At 43.6% G+C, this 17,259-nt stretch overlaps 1 protein-coding gene across 1 annotated transcript in view; it reads left to right on the top strand.

Moving 5' to 3' along the window:
- Positions 1-12,098, top strand: part of PRKCQ (protein kinase C theta) — a 128,419-nt gene extending 116,321 nt beyond the window's left edge. Inside the window, exons 16-18 of the mRNA XM_058532380.1 lie at positions 99-287; positions 8,406-8,534; positions 10,881-12,098. Of these exons, the coding sequence (XP_058388363.1) occupies positions 99-287; positions 8,406-8,534; positions 10,881-11,069 (507 nt within the window). The 3' untranslated portion in view covers positions 11,070-12,098. The remainder of the gene's footprint in view (positions 1-98; positions 288-8,405; positions 8,535-10,880) is intronic.
- Positions 12,099-17,259: the final 5,161 nt, after the last annotated feature.

Below are 17,259 nucleotides of genomic sequence, written 5' to 3'. Positions count from 1 at the left end.
CATCAATTATTTACTGAGTGGCCTTGAGAAGTGCATGTAGGGTTGTCACTCATTTATCTCATTTTTACTAATTATGTCTCTGCCTTTTGGTCATGCAGATCTTGCTGGGTCAGAAATACAACCATTCTGTTGACTGGTGGTCCTTTGGAGTTCTCCTCTATGAAATGCTGATCGGTCAGTCACCATTCCACGGGCAAGATGAAGAAGAGCTCTTCCACTCCATCCGCATGGACAATCCCTTTTACCCACGATGGCTTGAGAAGGAGGCCAAGGACCTTTTAGTGAAGGTAAGACATGAAGTCAAGGAGACTTCATAAGATTAGTATTGGGTTTTCTGATCAGCATTCCCATTCATTTCTAGATTCTGATTTAGACATGGTAGAGTCAACAATAATTGTGTTGAACCAGGTTTGAATGTGATGCTCACCATCTCTGTTTTAACTGAGGCACCAATATGATGAACATCAGATATCAAAATCAGTATAAGATAAACCCTCATGTGCATAATTTACAAAAGAAATGTCCAGGAACCAGTTCCATGACTCTTGAATGCCCTCACTTTGAGGTGTAATTGGTCCATTGAACAAGCACAATTTGTGGCTTAAAACTCAACTTTGTGTTTCCCATAGTCCCTATTAACTCTATTCAGCCCAGTGAATCTTCTCCTGCTCCTGGTTGAAAACTTGGACAGGATGCCCAACTTTTCTGCTCACTTTTAGGTAGAAGACAAACCTGTTGTTACTCTTAAGTCATAAAACACCATCTCAATTGAGAAATTAAAACTGTTCAGTTCAAGACATGTCATCACATCAATCTCAACTCTAAAGCAAAGACTTCTGCTCCCTCTCATCTGGTCAGGTCCATGGCTGGCAGCTGCTCACCTTTAGAGAAAGGAGTGTGGTCATATTGTTGTCAACTGTGTCTTTGCTCTCTTCCTCTCCAACTCCTGAGTTTCTGTTTCAGACCATAGCAGGTTATAAGCAGGGAGAGTATGGAGGGATAATGAAGAGAAAGAACTATTCTTATATGTCTGGGTGGCTTCATGCTCTTTGAATCTGGTGGGTTGTTAAAGCCAAGACTTTGGTGAGGCATTCTAGTAGTTTTCTTGGAAATACCTATCACTGGGGACATTTTTGGCTAAAGCCCTTGAGATACAGCCTATTCAGTCCATTTCCTGGTCCAACTACTGCACCAAACTCTAACTCAGCAACTCTCCGTCATCTCCCTGAGACTGTCACTGCTCATTGCCTGCTGAGCAGAGTCTCTTAGGCAGTACCTAAAATGGTTTGCAGACCAGCTCTATCCCTCCACCTCCTACCTGTGTCCACTAGAAATAATGATGCATTTGTCACCCTGAAACTCTGAGAGTACAGGCTGTCACCATCTTAGCAGCCATCTCCAGAATCACCATCAAAGCAGGAGTCAGACCCCATCCATGACAGCCCAGGATCAATTAAGAATTGGGGTACAGTGCTACAGATGTAAACTGAGCTCTGAGAATCGCCAGCCATGAGCCAGGTGCTTGCAGGGCAAACCAATGCAGAGACAGAAGAAGCACCTAAGAGCCATCATTAAAGATTTAGAGTTTAGGCAGAGTCCCCGTCCACCTTTTTTGAGGATGTAAAATGCCACCTATAATATATGAGTACAACAAGTTGTAAAAAATAAAAACAAATCGCAGTAAAACAGCATGCTAATTACATATAATAATCATAACCACCTACATTTACTGAGCTGTCCCAGCAACTATTTGGATCAAAGAGACCTACCAGTGTGATCAAGAGGCTAACAAATCTCAAAGAAGTGGGCCAAAAATACAGGTGTTTTGAACAAAACAGTGTTTTCATTTCTGGCAACTCATCTCTCAACTAGCTAAAAGGAAAAAAAAAAAAACATTTCAGGAAATAATTTTTAGCCTTGCTCTCCTATATTAAAAAGGGGAATAGGATAAGATCTTTCAACATTAGAAGCTATCAGTGGATTTTAAATCTAAACTCAGAAAAAGATGACCAGGCCCATCTTTTTTCACTAGTCTACTCTTTTCTCATGAAGAACTACCTGAAATTAAATTTAAAGGGCATGCACTTTTACTTCTGACGCAACTGACAGCTTGTCTAGGACAGCTCTGCAGCTCTCCCTGAGGGATCAAGACATTGAATCTGAAGTGATGACAGAGCCCTCCCAGGACCCCCAGCCCAAGGAGGATGGTAGTTAAAAATCTGCGCCAGTTCAATTCAGCCTTCACTTTCTGATTCTGATGCAAACAAGCAATAAACTTAGAAAACTCCCGGAATGACCAATTAAATTCACTTTTAATGACTGAACAAAACACTTATAAAATGATAGCTGATTTCAAAATTAACCAATTAAAAAAAAAAGATGACAGCAGTAAAAATAAGTTAGCAGGATCGGAACGTAAACAATCTGCTTGACAAAAAAGGCAAGTTCAAACATTATTACGCTTACTATCTTTATTTTACACTTGGCTCTCTGAAGGACTTCAGATGTACTGTGAGGTGTATTAGTCGGCTCTGGCTGCTCTAACGAAATACCATCAAGTGGGCGGCTTAAACAGCAGAAATGTATTTACTCACAGTTCTGGAGGCTGGAAGTCCAAGATTAAGGTCCAGCAGGGTTGGTTTCTAGTGAAGGCTGTCTTCCTGGCTTGCAGATGGCCGCCTTCTCGCTGTGTCCTCACATGACAGATAGCTTTCTGCTGTCTCCTCTTATGACCTCATTTACCCTTAATTACTTCTTTACTCCAAATACACTCACATTGGGTGTTAGGGCTTCAACAGATGAGTTTTGAGGAGACCGACTCCGTCCATAGCATGGGGGCTGCACTGAGAAGGCCTAGGCCAGCAAAACCCACAGAAAAAGGAAATAAGGAAAAAGCTTGGGGGCGGTCTGGAGGCCCTGGAGCTACAGTTGCAATCCACCCTCACCTGCTGATGTGGCATAAAGGTGACAGCTGTGCTTCCCAAACCCAGCTCCACCTCAGGATCAGGCAGAGCTCCCAGCAAGGAGTGAGGGTAATGGAGTAACAGGGGCCAGATGGAGTTAATCAGAAGTAACTCCATGGAAGGATGCAGGGAGCGATGGTTTCAAAGGAGAGAAAGGTGGGTGGGAGGAAATGATTACTTCCAGTTGGAGGAGAGAAGATGAAAAGTCATGTGCATGGAATGTTACTCAGGGATAAAAAGGAATAAACTATTATTGATGTACAAAGCGACTTGGGTGGATCTCAAGGGCATTATGCTAGTGAAAAAGCCAATCTCAAAAGGTTGCATACTGAATGAGTCCATTTATGTAATGTTCTTGAAAGGACAACATGGCAGAGATGGAAATCAGATTAGTGGTTGCCAGGGGTTAGGGCGAGTGGAGCCAGGGGAGTGACTATAAAGGGGTATCCCAAGGGAGATCTCTGTGGTGATGGGACAGTTCCGTATCCTGTTTGTCATGGTGGTGACCCAGATCTACACATGTGCTAAAACGACACAGAACTAGACACACGCATTGTACCAATGCTAGCGTCCTGGTTTTGATGTTGTGCTGTAATTACATAAGATGGAAGCATTAGGGGAAACTAGGTGAGGGGTACACAGGATATCGCTGTACTATCTTTCAATGTCCTGTGAATCTGTGTGTATGGACTGAATGTGTCCCCCCGAATTCCTATGTTGAAGCCCTAACTCCCAATGTGATGGTTATAGGAGGTGAGGCCTTTGGGAGGTAATTAGATATAGATGACATAATGAGGGTCGGGCCCCCATGATGGGACTAGTGCCCTTATAAAAAGAGGAAGAGAGAGCGATCACTCCGTCCAAGTGCATGCACCAAGGAAAGGCCCTGTGAGCACACAACAAGAAGGTGGCCGCCTACAAGCCAAGTAGAGAACCCTCACCAGAAACTCACCATTCTGACACCTTGATCTTGGACTTCCAGCCTCCAGAAGTATGACAAATAAATGTCTGTTGTTTAAGCTGCTCACTCTGTGACATTTTGTTACAGCAGCCCCAGCAGACTAAGACACTATAATTATTTCGAAATAAAAAGTTTTAAAACAAAACAAAATCTAAGGCTAACTGCCAGCAACTACGAAAAAAAAAAAAAGTCTGCAGAGTTTCAGTGGCAGGAAAAAAGATTTGCTGCAAGAATGGAAAATAAATTTGGTTGAATAGAGCAGAAACCAAGACAATTCAGGATAAAGAAGTAGGGGGACTAGTTGGTGAAAGAGGTTTTAAATCCAAGTGAAAGAGTTTGGGCTTATTCTTTCCCATGAGAGTTAGTAAAAATTCCCCGTCCGTGCTCCATGGGGAAGGTAATTCTCTCCCATGTCCTAGCAGTTGGGCTGATAAAAATTGGTTTCCATCAAGCAATCTGCTGACCGTTAGACTGGCTTCTAGTTTCATCTCTGCTCCTCATTCGCTCTATAACTTTGATCCAACAGCCCCTACATCCTTGAACTCCCTTTTCTGCAAAGATCAAAGATAATCTCATTTCTGAGAAACTTCCTCTAGGGAATTATACATCATGATGTCAAACCCGGAAGTAATGGGTCCTCTGGAAGGTTGAACCAAGCAGGATTGAGTGGTGTCTGTTGCAGCAGCGGCCTCAGTACCAGACTCTGTCCCCTTCAGCCCTCAGAGGGTGTGGATGCATGTAGCGCACTGAACAATTGCACATCAGGAGAGGCTGTGCTCCATCTAGAATTACAGCTGGGAATCTGCTGTCCGGTTGACTATTGCCATAGAAACACCCCTTTCTTCCCCACTTATTCATCCAGGATGTCCTGTCCATTTGTTTGGAAAATGATGGAAAATTAATGATCTCAAACAGAGATACCTCTCTGTTGTGTAGAAAGTATATCTGAGAAGGGAACGAAGAAGAGAAGACTCCAGTGACAGGTGCTAAGCACTGGTCACCATCCTTGGCAGCCCAGTGCTGCTTTCTTGCCCAGACAGTCAAATAAAGTTAAACAAACTCCAGCTGCATCCTGGCCATTTGTGTAACAGGTGTGCTGTTTCCTAGTGATGTAAACCACCCTTCTGACAGCTTTTATGGACAAAAGCAAGTCTTTCTTCGTGAACCTTTATTCCCTCGGTGCAGCTTCCCTGCCGCAGAGCCAACAACCTCCCATGAGGTCACCAGTCACCTTCAAGACCGGGAAGAAGAGGGGGTGATTTGCAGCAGGATAGAAAAGATAATTTACTCTTCTGTGCAAAACTAGAAAGAATTTTGAATCTCAAAGCTGGAAATCATATTATATTCTCATTATACATTTTATCTTTTAAAATATGTTTTTAGGGCCGGCCCCGTGGCTTAGCGGTTAAGTGCGCGCGCTCTGCTACTGGCGGCCCGGGTTCGGATCCCAGGCATGCACTGACGCACCACTTCTCCGGCCATGCTGAGGCCGTGTCCCACGTACAGCAGCTAGAAGGATGTACAACTGTGACATACAACTATCTACTGGGGCTTTGGGGAAAAAAAAAAAGGAGGAGGATTGGCAATAGATGTTAGCTCAGAGCCGATCTTCCTCAGCAAAAAAACAAAAAGAGAGAGAGGAGGAGGATTAGCATGGATGTTAGCTCAGGGCTGATCTTCTTCTTCAAAAAAAAAATATATGTTTTTAAATTTCACAGGTACATATACTAGGCCTAGCAGGCTCTTTGTCATGATTCTTTTGGTACAAATGCCTCACGTTACTGGAAAAATCTAATGGAAAACCTAGCATGGTGCACCCTTGGTCTAGGGCAGTTACTTCTAACTTAATTCCCTGAAGCATTTAGTTGTAACAACATGAGCTAGTTTGGGGCCTGTTCTTGAGGCCCTTACACCTTCTCTCTAATCTTGTTTCATCAAAAGGTCCTTCAGAAGTGGACGTCAACAATTAGTTATGATCATTTCAAGGGAAGAGAGATGGGGCAAGTCATTTATTCCCTCTGCTTCTAAAAAGCAATCTGCTTTCCCATCTGTTGACTCATACTGGTGTTCAAGTCTACAGAAAAATGTGTTTTACTGTGAACTCGGTGCCTTTTCTATATGTTGTTCTATATGGTGAAAACAAGAGGCTAACAGAAGGTGAGGACGGAAGACATGTAATCTGCAAATAAAGTAGACAGACAGATTACTCACTTATTCAACAAACATTTACTGAGCATCTACTGTGTGCATGCTCTGTGCTGAATTGTGTAAGAAATGGAAACGTAAATGGTGGCTGCTCTCCTGAGCTCACAGTCTGGTAGGAAAGATAGTCTTAAATATACATATAGTGTGCTGATTTCTCTAATGGAGGGAGGATGTTCTATGGAGCACAGAGGAGAGACTATCCAACCCCAGAAGTAGGAAGGGCCTGCTTATAAATTAGGTTCTGGCTGGACCTGTGATCTTGAGCAAGTTACTTAGCTACTTCAATCCTCAGTTTCCTCAGCTGACAATTGGGATAACAGTACCTGCTTTTAGAACTATCAGGATGATATAGCTGGGGCATCTAGCACAACGCCTGCTTCTCAAGGAACATTGGTTGGAATGAATGATGTAATCAACCATATGTCAATGAATGTGACTTGAAGAGGAGGGAGAGCTCACCATGAATTGAGGTAATCAAAGAAAGCTTCAGAAAGCAGAGGGCGTGTAAGCTGAACCCTGAAATGTGGGTCAGGATTTAAAGAGGAGGAGAAGGAAATGGGAACAGAACGTGGGGAGAGGTATCTCCTTGCAAGGTGGACGTGTCATTAGCAAAGGCCAGAGGCAGGCGAGGCAGGTGGGATATTCAGGAGTAGACACGTGTGGACAGAAGAGAGGGGTACAGGGAGACTCGAAGAACGTGCATCAGCATCAGGCTACAGAGAGCCTGGGAGGCTGAGAAAAGTGAGACTCAGAAAACTGGCCCAAGGCCACGTGGGTAGCAAGCCTCCTGGATGACAGTCTCATGGTATTTCCACTGTGCAGCGGTTTTCTAACAGGGTGCTTTGGAACCCCGAGTTTCCATTGAGATGCCCCAGCAGCCACCACATGGTAAGGGGAGAGGAAGTTAGGACCATGCCGATGATTGGTCACCTGGATAGGTGGGATAGCTGCATGAGCATTTCACTTGGACTCTTAAAAAGATTCTCCTGATTAGTAAAAGAAAGAAAGAATCTCCACTTTACTACAGCATGTTGTGTTTTTTGTGTTTTTTTTGGGTGAATAGAGCCTTTGCAGATTTCCAAGTAGTCAGGTAACGTAAGTAAAGCAGGATTTTAAAACACATAGATTGGCTGTTCTTATAAGAGGTAGAAGCAAGAGATCCCTGCAACTTAAGTGTGGATGGGGGTCAAGTCCTGCCAGAATCGCATGGAGAATCACTGCATCTCACTGTGGTTTCTATTTTCAAGACCCCTACCCTCCTCAGGACACCCTCCAACTAGCGTTTACTTTATAAATAAACATCCAGCTGATGTGAGAAAAAAGATAAAGGCTCAGACACTCAGGAGACCCAGGACCTTTCTAGGTTTCAGGTTTGCACTCTCCTATTCTTTAATGCCCTTGACATATTTTGTTTAAGTCTCAAGAGTTTCCAAGTTTCTTTCCTGTCCTGGCCTGTGTTCCTTTTGACCTCATGGGGGAAAGTAACAGGAGAGGGGACAGTGCAAAAGGAAAATAAATATGTAACAGGTCAGAGATGATGAAAGATGATTTGAGTTAAGTATTACTTGTCCAGCAGGTTTGCAGGAGTCCAGAGGGATCCGCAATACTCAGATGCCTTATCAAAGCTGACGTCAGGGACCAGTGTATATTACACCTGATATGAGCCCTCCTCACCGTGAGACTGTAATCCTGAGAGGGAAGCTTTGTAAGGAAGCAACTCGATTAATGGGCAGTCAACCAAACAACAAATAAATTGATCACTTACTCTATGTCGTTGGGTTTTACAGACCAGGAATTAGTGCATACATATGTATGCGTGTGTGTGCATGTGTGTGTGTAATTATTTCATTTAATCTACGAACAGCCTGGGAGAAGGACACTTCACTCACTTTACAGTTGAGGAGAGTGACTCAGAGTCCTTAACTTGCCAGAGTTCCCGTAAATAACACTGGTCAAAGCTGATTTCAAACCAGGTCCCTATAACTCAAAAGAGAGCATTTCTAGGCCAAAGAGTAAGGAAGCAAAGGCCCACACTCCAGAATATTCAGAGGGCTCATTTGAGAGAGGATGTTGCACCAGTTTGGCTTGAGTCAACAGTTTGTAACGGTAAGTAGAAAAATGAGGTTACAAAACAAATGGCAAAGAGCCAGGCCTTTATCTTTGTGGAGTCAAGTTCATGCGGCTTGCACTTCATCCGCTAAGAGAATGCAACCTCCATCTGAGGCTCATGGGCTGGTCCCTTGAGGAGTAACTGTGCCCTCTCTGCTCCTTTTCAGCTCTTCGTGAGAGAGCCTGAAAAGAGGCTGGGAGTGAGAGGAGACATCCGCCAGCACCCTTTGTTTCGGGAGATCAACTGGGAAGAGCTTGAAAGAAAGGAGATTGACCCACCGTTCAGGCCTAAAGTGGTAAGGACCCACCTAGGGACCGTTTGGTTCCAGCCATCTCGCTTTACTCCCAGGCCGCCCGCCTGTCCCATCCTGGGGCCATCCCTCACCCTGCCCAAGCCCTGACTTCCCACCCAGCCCCACCCTCTGGAGTGCAATTCTTGGAAGAAAGCGTTTCTTTAACCATAATTCAGGCTATTTGGCTGCTGGGGGGTACCACCAGCCAAAAAAAAAAATTTTGTTTGCAAAAAATCGATGTTTGCAAAATTTGACCTCTGTGATCCAAATGTACCTGCGTGAAAAATGATTTGCCACGTGTACGTGCCTTAGACTGAGTATATGTGTGTGAGGGTGACCATCAGATGAGGTATGGAGCCTTTGCATGGGATGCATACCTGCTTCAGGGTCACAGTCTGCATGACCCAAATCTGGTCATAAACCCTGCACCCTATGTCAGGAATTTTGGAGCCATTTTTTCCATGATGTTTATTAAAGTTTACCTGACGTTTGCAATTTGTTCATGTAACTGCATTCCCCAATGGCAATTGTTAGGTGTTCTCCAGTTTACAGAGAAATAAATTGGTGCTGAGAAAAAGACAGGTCTCTAAATTCCCATGTGTATACTCATTAGCAAAGTCACTAACCTCCATGAGAAAAGGCAGAATGACCTGGTCACATGCAGGACGGGCCACCATAAAGTGAACACAAAAGTAAAGCAAAGTTAAGATGGAAAAAGTTCTGGTGATGGATGGTGACGATGGTGGCCCAACACATGAATGTACTTAATGCCACTGAACTGTACACTTAAAAATGGTTAAAATGGGGGCCGGCCCTCTGGCCAAGTGGTTAAAGTTCTGAGCACTCCATTTCAGTGGCCCGGGTTTTTGGGTTCAGATCCTGGGCGTGGACCTACTCCGCTCATCAGCCATGCTTTGGAGTCATCCCCTGTAGAAAATAGAGGAAGATTGGCAGCGAATGTTAGCTCAGGGCGAATCTTCCTCATCAAAAAAGAAAAAAAAAATGGTTCAAATGGTCACTTTTATGTTATGTGTATTTTACCACAATTTTAAAAATAAATAATAATCTTTTTTAAAGAGTAAGGCCAAGTGGCAGATTCACCAGTTTTACCCATCCCTGGCAATTTCTGGGAAAGAGGTAGCAATGACCTGGGTGGTTGTGAACAGTCCCCACCGTCTCTGCATGGAGATGGCACAGGCTCATGGACTTCAAAGCAGAGTGTTCGCTCTGGGAAAGAGCTGCCGTTATTAGTCCTGACAGTGGATGGCCAGAAAAAGGAAGCATGTTCTGAGGGTTAGAAGAGTAATTCTCAACATTTGCCCCAAGCTCCGGGATGTTCCAAGGGTTCCACAGGCTGGCCTGTAGCACTCTTATTATTTGTAACAGCACCGTATCTAAAACATGGGCTAATAATTTGTGATAAAATAAATTTTTACCTTGTTTTAGCTCATCAGAGCAGTGCAATTCATGTCTCAACTTCCACAGTAGATTACAATTGACTTGGTATATTCCACATAAAAACCAGACCTTTCATCTACTGCTTCCCTACAGGACAATCCCAATTCCGCCAGCAGGAAGGAATTTCCCTGACTTGTCATCTAAGCAGCTATTTTGGGCAGAGGCCACAGGCCACTGGCCTCAGCAGGCCAGGGCCCCTTTGAGGGTGGGAAGAGCCTGTTATGCTCATATATGTAAGGGTGACTTTTGATTATCTTAGAAAGCTGAATTGTACACCATACTGGATGGTATTTATGAACAGGTGTTTGTTTTTACATTCTCTCCCTTTTGTCCTGGGCACCATTGGACTAGGTGGCTTGAGAGGAGATTGTCCCAATCTGTGTTGTCTATGGAAGAGAGTCCAAGATGTTTAATAATAAAATTATCAGGAGTAGGAAAATAACAGTAGTGAAGGATGTTGATAAAAGAACAGGAATATATAATCTGCAAAACTCCTTCCCTCTGCTCCCACCCCCACCCCCCCCAACCTCCTACACACTGTCCCCTGTAGACTAAAAGGACAGAGGTCAAATTTGGGCTCACCACTTTTTCAAAGGTTGCCAATCCCGCTTCATGTAAACTCTTGACTAGAATCATTAGATCTTATTAGAATGTATACGATGGAATTCCTTTATGTGAATTTAATTTTGCTATTGATAAACTGATGGCTCGGGGTCCTAGAGATGTTCAATAAAAACCCCATATGATCATCTGTAAGTATTACTTCAGTTTAGTTTATCTGCAAAGCCAGTGTGGTCGTACACAGATCATAGCCTAGATAACAAAAGCAAAGATAGTTAATTCAGTGGCTGACTTTCTTCCCTTTTTTCCCTGTCTTAAACTCTGATCAAGAAATCACCGTATGACTGCAGCAACTTTGACAAAGAATTCCTAAATGAGAAACCCCGGCTGTCGTTCGCCGACAGGGCCCTCATCAACAGTATGGACCAGAACATGTTCAGAAACTTTTCCTTCATTAACCCGGGGATGGAGAAGCTGATATCCTCCAGACACGCGAAGGAAGTTGCCTTCTCCCCGTGAACTGGTTCAAGGGACGCTCCTTGGGTTCCTTTTCAACTTGGAAAAGAAAAGAAACACTCAACGGTAAAGGCTGAGTCCTTTCAGCTCCTCACTGACTTTGTAGCAGAAATCAATCTACTTCACTAATGATGACGCCCTCCGGTTTCTCTCCTGTCATCTTTCACAGCCACTCCTGAAGTTAGGTCCTTACTAACCACAGTTATTTACTTGAAAGATGGTTCTCTGCACAGTGAAGATTAGGAGACTTAATCCTGCTCTAAATTACAGTTCTTCACTGGGGCACCAACTGCAGGTCAATGAAATACTTGATGACCCAAGGAGAAGAGTGAGTACAGACTTCTCAAGACGGAAGCAGCACGTCGCCTGGTGCAGTAGTGGATTTCGTTCAGCCACAGACGAGTGACCACTAACCCATTTTATTCTGTTCACATCTGTGGAAGGGTAAATGGTGGTGGGGAAAGCCCTGAGTAGGTTTTTATGGGAATTCTTCACAATAAACATAGCTTGTAACTTGAGATTTTCAAATCCGTTCATTCTGATTACCCATGAAATTCATGGGAAAGAGGAAAGTGGGAAGAGCTCACGTCACTGACATGGCAGCTTTGATACAACGACTACTCTGGTTCTCTTGTCAACGTAGATAATAAATTTAGAATCCAACAGATAGAATCATTTTACTCCTGCCAATAAAACCTTTCCATCTATCCATTCTCAGTTGATTTCAGTATCAGGGGCAGTCACTCATTACCAGCCTCACATTATAACAAGAAAAGAAATGAAGTGCATAGTTCTTCTAGGAGAAAAGAAAACCAATCCCTTATTAGACCATTACTGATGATTCGATGACTCGTAAGTCCCTCTGTAGGCATCATTCAAGACAAAAGACCCATGCACGCTACTTGTAGCAGTCAATCTTGTTGAATTAGAATTCTAGCTATACATTTTTTGGTATCTGTGCTGTTTGTATATTTTGATAAAATGTTGTGACTTAATGACACAAAGGTGGATATGTAAAAATGGAATGAAAGAAAGAAAGAAAGATGCCTGTTAATAGCTTAATTTCCTACTTGTCGCCCCTATGAACTTGGTTCTGTCTTGGTTATCATCAAAATGTAGCTATCATTGAGTTGATGTTTTAAATTTTGGGAATCATTAAAAATCCCGGAATGGGGGAGAAACTCAGATAACCCTTAAGTTATTGATATTCTATTCCTCTTTCCCTTCATTACAAGATTTCTTGGAGTGGTCCACACATGTTGCCTCTACCTGTCCAACACTTGAATTCAGCTCTGCCCTCTGACCTCTCTCCTGCACTGCTTCCTCCAAAGACTACCTTCTTGCCAGCACTTGTAGAATGTTCTAGGTCCTCATCTACCTTTCTGCAGCTTTTAGACAAGGAAAGACCCTCTCTTTGATCTCGGCCCCATCGGATGCTCAGACACAGCACTTTCCTCTTCCATCCCCCCACCACTGATTACTCCCTTGGCTCGCCCCTTTTCCTCCTCCTACCCCAAATCACTTCCAAGCCTCCCCTCCCCTCCTTGCCTTCACTTTCCCTTTGTTTTCTCCATCCACCTCATGCCTTCGAGGATCACTCAATGCAGATCATCTCAAGTCCACATCTCCAGTTCTCATCTCTCTGCCAGGCTTCAAAGAGGCTCCATTAACTCATTTTATTTTCTTATGCTCTACATCTCTCTTGTGTTTCCTAATTCTATTAATGGCACCATCATAGGCTCCATCATCCAGGCTCAGAACTTCAGAGTCGTTGTTAACCATCCCCCCATCTCCCTATCTAATCTCTCTCTCTCTTTTTTTTTTTACCAAATCCCTATGATTCTGCCTCTGCAGTCTCTCCAAAATATATACTCATCTCTACTTTCTCTCCTGCGAATCATGTCTTGATCAATCTCCCCATTGTAAGTCTCTCTGTCCATTTTAACTCATATATACAATATATATTATAAACTGTAGGGTAGAAATAACTTTTCCTCTACCCTCTTATGTTAAGTACCCAGGCACCTGCAAATTAAACTGACAAAAGACAGATTAGCAAGAGAAGCGTGCTTTTATTTACACATGCAAGGCTCATACATAAGGGAGTGCTCCATGATGAGTAACTCAAAGGAGTGGTTAGAATTTGGGGCTTAAATCCCTAACTTACCAGGGGAAAGGGAGAGGAGAGCAAGGCTCCTATGGGAAGAACAAATATGGGTCTTTAGGACAGACAAATGGGGTTTCAGGGGAACAAACAGGAGATAAGAAAGTTTGTGATCATGTTCTGTCTTCTTCAGGGCCATGAAACTCCCCCAGAAAGGGGATGTGTGGTAAGTAGGTTTACTCTTGGCCTCATTCCTGGGAACAGACCCACCGCAAAGAAGGAATTTATGGTGGTCCTCATCTCTCTGAAGTTTCTGCTTTTAGTCAGATAAGGGAAGCTCCAAGAAGGCCTCTTTCTGCATCTGTTGAATCTCAAATGACTTTAGCTTAAAATAATCTCTATTATTTATGAAATATAAAAATAGTATCTGCACAAATCAAAATTTTTCTTTCATCACACTGACGTACAAACCTTGAGCAATCTTCTCTGGCTAAAACCCATTCAGGGCCACCCATTCTATCCCCAGACAACCTGTCTACCTGTACCTCTCATTTCTACCTTTCAGTCACCTGTGCTCCAGTCAATCTGAATTTCTTAGCACGGCCTATAAACACCCATCGTTTCCTCCCTCCAGGCTTCCCTAATGCTAGTTTTTCTGTCTGGAATGCCCCATTCCCACATGTTCAATGCTTTCCTGTCTCTCAAGATCCAGTTCGACTGATGAGTCTGCCCATCAATCCCGTGAAGTATCCCCTATCCTCGCTGATCCCCCACTGAGCTGGTGCATCTCTACCTCTCTAGGATCCCATCATACTGGATTTCTCTATACTTCTCTCGTGGCTCTCACCACTTTCTATCAAGCTGTAAAAGTGTTTTGCTTTGCCTCTCTTTCTCAGCTATAATCCACCACTCAGGGCAGGATCTCTGTCCAGTTCATCTTTCTACTTCCCACAGTTCCTTTGTACATTAGCTCTCAAAAAGCGTTGTGGGCCAATGAGTAAATAAATGAGTGTGCTGGGTAGTGTTTGAATGGTGGCTCCTCCAAAGATATGTCCACCTGGAACCTATGAATGTGACCTTATTTGGCAAAAGGGTCTTTGCAGATGTCAAGTTAAAGATCTCGAGATGAAACCATCCTGGATCATATGGGTGGGCCCTAAATCCAATGTCAAGTGTCCTTACAAGAGACATACAGGGAGAAGAGAAAGCCAGAGGAAGACAGAGATTGGAGTGATGCGGCCCCAAGCCAAGGAACACCTGGAGCCACCAAAAGCTGGAAGAGGCAAGGAAGGATCCTCCCATGCTCCCTCTGGGAGCATGGTCCTGCCGACACCTTGATTTCAAGCTTCTGGCCTCCAAAAGTGTGAGAGAATAAATTTCTGTTCTTTTTGAGCCATGCAGCTTGTGGTAATTTGTTATAGCCACTACAGGAAATTAATACACACTGTTAAATGAAACTAGCAGTGTTCTAGAAGGCTCCAGTGAGGTTTGTGTGTTCCTGCCCACCTCGACCACCACACATGCCAAAAGGGCATCACATTCCTGACAGACGCTCACATTGCTTCTCCTGTGATATAACTTCTCACTGTCACTCAGCTTTTTGTCCACGTGAATTCCCCATTGTAGTTCTTAGTCTTTCCTTGCATATTTCTCCTGTTATCTCATTTGTCTGGTCTGCTTTTTTCCCTCACCTGCCTCCAATATCGTTCTCTTTGACTGCTGAGCTCATGGTTTTTCCATACAAATAGGGAGAAAGCCTCTCTCCAGCTTTTTGTTTGTGAGACAGCAGCTGTTTCTTCCTGCAGGTGGAATATCCACACTGTGGTTTATAAACTTGTGTCAATATTATTAAGGAAAAATTATTCCTGATGCTTGTTAAGGCACAGTCAGGAAGACTTGATTCAAGGGGGCCATTGCGATGGGTGTCGGGACCACTGCAATGGTTTTTGCAGTGGGAGAGAGATTGGACTCACTCTGAACACAGCATGAGAAAGTGGGAGTTTATAGACAAGGAGCAGGCTGGGGTCATTGGACTGGAAATAACCAAGAGGAAACATCAAAGGTGAGGGGGTTCTGGCTAAACCCACCTAACAGGATTCTTGCTGAAGGCAGGCCAGGCAATCAAACGTCTCCTGGAGGATGGTGGGGGATGAGAAACCCCATCAGATATTGAGAGTGGGGGCTTCTTGTTAAACTGACTTACTAGGATTCTTGCTAAAACTGGACAAAGCAGACACAGAGGCCCAAAAGCCATGCCTAGTTGAAAATTTCAGGGGACCTTGAGTAGAGTTTGGTCAAGGAGAGAATCTTCATCAGCATTTGGAGCAAACATTACAGTCTTAGCATTGTGAGGGCTTTGGGATCACAACCAGTTTAGCATTTTCTTAAACGGTGCTGGTAATCCCCAAGCAATTCCCTGAGGCTGTCTTTAGGGCTAGCCTTGCTGTTTCCTCCAGACAACACCCTTTGCTGTGAGTTCCGACTAAGGCAGATGCACTTCTACCATCTTCAAGGCAAAGGGGTGGCTTAGTTTATAGTCGGAATAGGCTGTCCTTTTCCTGGTGACAACCTCCCACGCTATTGCAAAGACTGTGCACGTGGGGCTTGGCCTTCAGGGGACAGTAAGCAAACCAATGGACTCGCTGAAGCACATGGAGTAACAGAATGTTAAAGACAGAAAAGTACGTTAGAGCCAGATTCCCAGGGCCGCAAATATTTGGTTAAAGAGTTTGAACGACATTCCATAGGCAAGGTGGAGCCACTAAAATTATGCCAATAAAGCACAACGAAATCCTCAAAGAGTAAGCACCAGAAGCATAAATGAAAAAGTAATTTTTTAATTAAAAAAAAAAAAGAATTTCCTGCCAACCTGGAAGCAAATTTTCTGAAGCAAAGATACACTTACATGATTCTACATATAAGATCATATCATCTCAGTAGGACATCAGCAAGGTGGAGGACTGAGAGGTCTCAGCCCTTGTACTCCCACAAAACAACAGTTTAACAACTACTCATGGAGGAACATAGCTCCAGGAGAGCTCCAGAGTACAGATAAGAAGCTGCAACAACCCAGCAGAGGGCAAAACTGTGGATGGCTGCATAGAGAAGTGTAGGAAGTGTTTTACCTGTCTTCCCATCTTTCAAACTGGCACAGCTCGGCACCAGGAGGAATCCCCTCGACCACAACTTCTCCCTGCAGGAAAAAAGAGAGCAGGAGGAGCGCAGCAGCCCACTCCATGCTGCAGACACCCTTGATGAGGGGTTAATATCCAAACTTTGGAAGGAACTCATACAACTCAACAGCAGAGAAAAAGATTTAAAAATGGGCAAATGACCTAAATAGACATTTCTCAAAAGAAGACATACAGATGGCCAATAGGTACATGAAAAGGTGCTCAACATCACTAATCATTAAGAAAATATGAATCAAAACCACAATGAGATCACCTCACACCTGTTAGAATGGCTATTATCAAAAAGTTGAGAAATAACAAGTGGTGGCGAGGATGTGGAGAAAAGGGAACCCTTCTGCACTGTTGATGGGAATGTAAATTGGTACAGCCACTATGGAAAACAGTATGGAGGTGCCTCAGAAAATTAAAAATGGAACTACCACATGATTCAGCAATCCCACTTCTGGGTATATGTCCACAGGAAACAAAATCAGTACTATCTCAAAGAGATTTGCGCTCCTATGTTCATTGTAGCATTATTCCCAATGGCCTAGACATTGAGACAACCTAAATGCCCATAAATGGATGAATGGATGAAGAAAGTATGGTGTGTATATATAATGGAATATTATCTAGCTTTAAAAACAGGAAATTCTTCCATTTGTAACAACATGAACAAACCAGGAGGACATTATGCTAAGTGCATGAGGCCAGACAAAAAAAGATGAATACTGCATGATCTCACTTATATGTGGAATCTAAAATAATCACACTCACGGAAGCAGAGAGTAGAATGGTGGTTGCCAGGGGCTGGGAGAAGGAGGAAATGGGGAGATACTGGTCAAGAGGTTCAAGGTTGCAGTTATGCAAGATGAGTAAACTCTGGAGATCTAATGTACAGCAATGTGACTATAGT

Source organism: Diceros bicornis, chromosome 36, assembly GCF_020826845.1.
Source record: "Diceros bicornis minor isolate mBicDic1 chromosome 36, mDicBic1.mat.cur, whole genome shotgun sequence".
NCBI classification, from domain to species: domain Eukaryota; kingdom Metazoa; phylum Chordata; class Mammalia; order Perissodactyla; family Rhinocerotidae; genus Diceros; species Diceros bicornis.
This window is presented reverse-complemented; position numbering and strand designations above follow the sequence as displayed.